This window comes from Ptychodera flava, unplaced genomic scaffold (genome assembly GCF_041260155.1).
Source record: "Ptychodera flava strain L36383 unplaced genomic scaffold, AS_Pfla_20210202 Scaffold_41__1_contigs__length_1339820_pilon, whole genome shotgun sequence".
NCBI lineage: Eukaryota > Metazoa > Hemichordata > Enteropneusta > Ptychoderidae > Ptychodera > Ptychodera flava.
In genome coordinates this window covers 55,362-60,116 of record NW_027248363.1, presented here as the reverse complement: position 1 = coordinate 60,116, position 4,755 = coordinate 55,362, and the positions used below count along the sequence as shown (strand labels likewise).

The 4,755-nt window shown below is 38.1% G+C and overlaps 1 protein-coding gene across 1 annotated transcript; it reads right to left on the bottom strand.

Moving 5' to 3' along the window:
- Nucleotides 1–3,360: 3,360 nt before the first annotated feature.
- On the bottom strand, nucleotides 3,361–4,437 carry LOC139127994 (carbohydrate sulfotransferase 1-like). Its single transcript, XM_070693854.1, has one exon. The coding sequence runs from the start codon at nucleotides 4,435–4,437 to the stop codon at nucleotides 3,361–3,363; it is 1,077 nt and encodes a 358-aa protein (XP_070549955.1).
- Nucleotides 4,438–4,755: the final 318 nt, after the last annotated feature.

Below are 4,755 nucleotides of genomic sequence, written 5' to 3'. Positions count from 1 at the left end.
CTACAGTTTCATACCTCCATAAACTGGAATCGGTCAGCTGTTTCCAGAAGCTCTTGTACGTTTTCGTCAATGACGTCAAGTCTCGCAGTGTACGAGAATTCAACGAGAAGATTCAATGATTCTACTGAAATGCCCTCAATAAATATCATATTTTCACCATTTTCTTTAAAATTGTCGCTAAAAATCGCGTCGAAGTAAGCACTGCTGGCGGCGAGCACCGCGCGATGGCACGGAAAGTTTACATTCTTACATTGCAACGTAACATCAATATACTTTTGTGATTTTCTGAATTCATTTAAACGACTCCCAAGTGATATAACGTCATCAGATCCAAGGTTGCTAGCCATCGTAATTCACCTGAAATCGGGATCAGAAAGTGAAATTACAGGCATAATAACGTTATGAATGATTTGTTTGTAAGCTATTAAATCTGCTAAGTGTATACCTGAAGGCTGGACGAATATGAATCTCTCTCCTGCTGACTTTCATATTTGAATGTAGAGATAGATGTACAGCGTAGTGAGGGATTTCAGAATATCTTTTTGCTGTTTTTATTATAGGACAGTGTAAATGAGCCTGACATTTTCAATCTAATTACCGACTCACTAAAATAATTTGCATTTTTATGAATTTCAGTAGTGCTGTACTAGTTATAAATAATGTGTTCTGTACAGAATGGTATGTAAGTAGAGTGTAAGGCTTGCCTGACCATTCTACACGTACACGTGCCTCAGTCCGTGATCCATTTGCACAAGACGCAAAACAAAACAAAAAAATGAAAAAAGAGCTTATGATGATTAGACATGAGAAGCTGTTGAAAATTGACTGCACGATGACTTGTGTAATAGTTAATCAAGTAAAACATATAGTAGCTCCGGTGAAATCCATATTATCGTTACGAAACGGGACTTGATTCGTACGACACGGGCATGTTGCATTGTGTTCTTTCAATTATAGAAGGCTCTGAGGTCATATAAAGGTCGCTAAGGAACCGCTGTTTTGTGTAACAGAAACCGCTGGCTTGCCTCGTCCCTATAATATGGAACGATGTGCTTGTATTTACGGAAAGGTTAGCACCAATCATATTTTGAAGATAGCGCTGTTTTCGCTACAGTATTAGTAAAAGCAAAACTAAGAAAAATACGATAAATAGTTTCTGTCCCAGAAATAAACAAATGCCAGCCGTAACTCGTGTAAATTGAGACTTTGCGATTTGGCAAAAGGTTAAGCATTGAAGCAGCATGTCAGTGTTCAACCCACAAGTGCTCGTAGTATCCTGTGTATAGTAACGTATGAAGAAGGAACTTCTCAACATACTTTGAAACACCGAGCACCTGTGGTTCAACCTACCTTTGGTATTTAGAGACTAGTTTATCTGCTCTTCTAGGGTATGGTGCCCGAATCCTTCCAAAAATTGAGATCATCATCGTGTGTGAACCAACCGAATGGTACACTGAACAAATGCTATCCTAAGTGACCGGAAGACGGATTCTTCATATTCCTAGACAGAGCTATTTACAGACAGACTTTCTCGTCACACTGCGAATTCCATCGCATGCGGGCGCCTTGTGTTCTCCAGTGCTTAATATGGGACTGGTTATATCATGCTAACAGTGATAGCAATAATGCATGAAAGTAAATTTTGCACTTCTGTCTCTGAGGTAGAAAGTTTAGTATGTATCCGCAAAAAAGACATTTTCTGTTTACTAAAATACCGTGTAGCTAGATTGAGTAGGTTGGACCAGATTATAATAGACCGCTATTTGAACAGTTTGTCTGTCTGTATTTCACTACGTCTGTCTTCAAAACTGTATGTAAGCAGACTTGTCCGCTAAACATTCTATCGAAATTAAAGTCTAGTATATTAGTTATTGTGATAGAAGCAACGGTTGTAATCAATAATTATAATGATAACGATAATACCAGTTCAAATTTCTATGTTCTAAATCACTTGGAGGAAATTCAAAAGCTGTACACAAAGGACTGCAGGAATTAAATTCAATATCAAGTTTGAGTGATTATACCTTAAGCCGTCATTGCCATCGGCTATTTTCCGACTACTGACAGTTTTCAATGTAATTCTATATGCAGCATTTTGAAATGTTAAATGTGACCCCTGCCTCACCCGACTAAATAGGAAGACAAAGAGTATTAACGTAATAACTTTCAATATATCCATCTAACAGTATATTAAATATATAGACGGCCTGTTACCAGGAAAATTCCATAATCATGTTTTAAAAAGTAGGCGTTGTTGATTCTAGCTTTAAAACTTATTGGCGCCCACAAAACAGTAAAGGGAAGCGATGTTGTTGATTCTGATTGTAAAATGTGTGCGTGCCAACAAAACAGTACACAATAAAGGTAGTAAGAACCTAAAATCGCACATCTGAAATTCCGCATTTTTGAATTGAGGCTTAGCTCATCACCATTATTTGCGAACACTGCATTGTTCACTGTCAGTAAAGCCAAAAGATATAAATACGGGTATAAGATAATCCTATCCTTCATAACATGGTGGTATGGCATAAATGCGTGGTATAAATGCGCTTGTAAGCTAATTCTGTATTTCATAACGTGTTGGTATGGCCCTCGTTCTCGATAAAAAGGATAAATGAGTGGTATTTTCTACTCTCTTACTGAAATGTTGACAACGTTTTGAAATTTGTTACACAAAATTTGTATTAAAATATCCGAGATATGTCTGTTTTTCTGGCGACAGTAAACCAACAATTTTAATCCACTAGTCTCAGAGGGGGCAACCTAATAACATAAATAATTAATATCGCAAGAGGGCGAATCTTAGATCCTGTGCTTTACGTATTTTATTGATTCCACAAAATATTTCCACACATTTAAAGAATGTCCATGAAGTAAGAAACCACAAGATGAAAGCGGATCAGACCAAGACTTAATGCACCAGTAAGTATAGTGACAAAAAAATTGCATTGAATAATGCGTAGAAGAAGAGAAATTGACAAATGAAATTCGAGAAATTTAGCAGGAAACTTAAGGACAGATCAGAAACGACCGTTTCTAGTCCCTAGTATTGAACGCTGGCAGGTTGAGTGAACCATTTTGATACGAGCTCATTTGCTAGAAGAATTACACAAAATCACTAATACATTTCTTTGCGTTGATGTTTTTATCTGTCAGTGTTTATCGAATGGGTGCGTGATGTAACTAACATACCTAACCATCCACACCGTTTCTTTCATTGAAATATCATGGACAGAATGGTATTAATGGTTTGTACAAAATCATTTGCATTAGAGTGTCGTTCAAATTTCCATCAAAATAAATATCAAACTTCTTACAATAAGAAGTGCCATTCAAAAAACCTGCCCAAATATTATCAAATTACGGTATTTTGTATTTGAGCGTAATTCCATCCTGCGGCATTGGCCTGTACCAAGACGTTTTAGCTTGTTCAAATTCTTTCTTGTCATTGATGAACAGCCATCCATAATTTTTGTATATGTGGTCTGAGCAGTAATCCTGTATTGTTTTCATTTTATCGTAAGTGTAGGTATTCAGCCATTTTGTAGCTGATTCGTTGTTGGCTTTGGAACTTGCTGGCCTGCTAGGTGGCGCTGACATTCCCACAAATTTATAAAGTGCCTGATTTACGACATCTGGATTAATACATTTATCTTCAAAGCGGATCAGCATTGAATTATCAATTAGCCAATCGGAACTTTTCTTCAAGGAGTTGAAAACCATGTCTAACCAATTGCAATGCTCTTTCACTACGTCTTCAGTCGGATAATAAATGGCATTAGCAGGGTCATCTAATCTTGCTAAAATGTCTCCCCAACGGTGTAATCGAGATGTGATCGTTCCTCGTGGGTCTCGAGCCAAAAAAATGACCTTCACCTTGTTGTCCTTCAGCATGGGAAGACATATGTTCAGGTCACTTAAACGGAGCACTTTGGATACGACATAGGGCTTTGATTGACAGAACGATCCTAAGTCAGCTTGTGTGATTGGATAATTAAGATTTCGCAAGCTTCCTCTTGATCTGTATAGGGGTCTACTGTTTAGAGCCTCTAGAAAATAATCGCGAGATTTGAATTCACAGTTATACAGCTCTCCTAAGAAGTCACAGAGCTCTACTTGCATTTCCTGCAGATAATCTGCACTGTCGATGTGGACATGCTTATGGTACACATTCTTAAACAACAGGTGGCCAGGTTCGCCGACATAGAAGACTTCATCTCGTAGAGAAAAGAGATTGGAAATTGCCGTGGAACCGGTGGACATTCGCCCCAGGATCAACACGTGCGTCTGGTCGGCTTTGAGTCCGGAGTCAGATATCCCGGATGTTGATCTTTGAGTCAACGTCTGTTGTCTTCCAATGGTGTCCATTGATTCCGTCGCCCTGTCAAATTCCTTTTCAATTCCGTCTTGGAACAAGTGTTCTCTCGACTGTTTCATCCAATTCGAATAGTAATAATAAGATAATATAATAATGATCTGGGTGACCAAAAAGAAGATTCCAATATACTTATGTCCTGCAAGTAAACGGACGAGGAAAAGTGTTAAATAATCATTTGTAACGGACATGCTGTGCAACCTGCATTATTAACGTGTGTCAGGATATAATACCGCAATCGACGACTCGCGAGAATGCACTACGTAGGTATTCATTCGACTGTACGGATGAACAAACAAGCTACAAGAAAAAATCATGTTATCGCTCAAGACGGGTCTTTCTGGATTTTTGGAAAGGTGACTACTTTTTAAAATGTAGAC

Coding starts and splice junctions, on each gene's coding strand:
- LOC139127994 (XM_070693854.1), bottom strand. CDS start 4,437: ATGAAACAGTCGAGAGAACACTTGTTCCAAGACGGAATTGAAAAGGAA.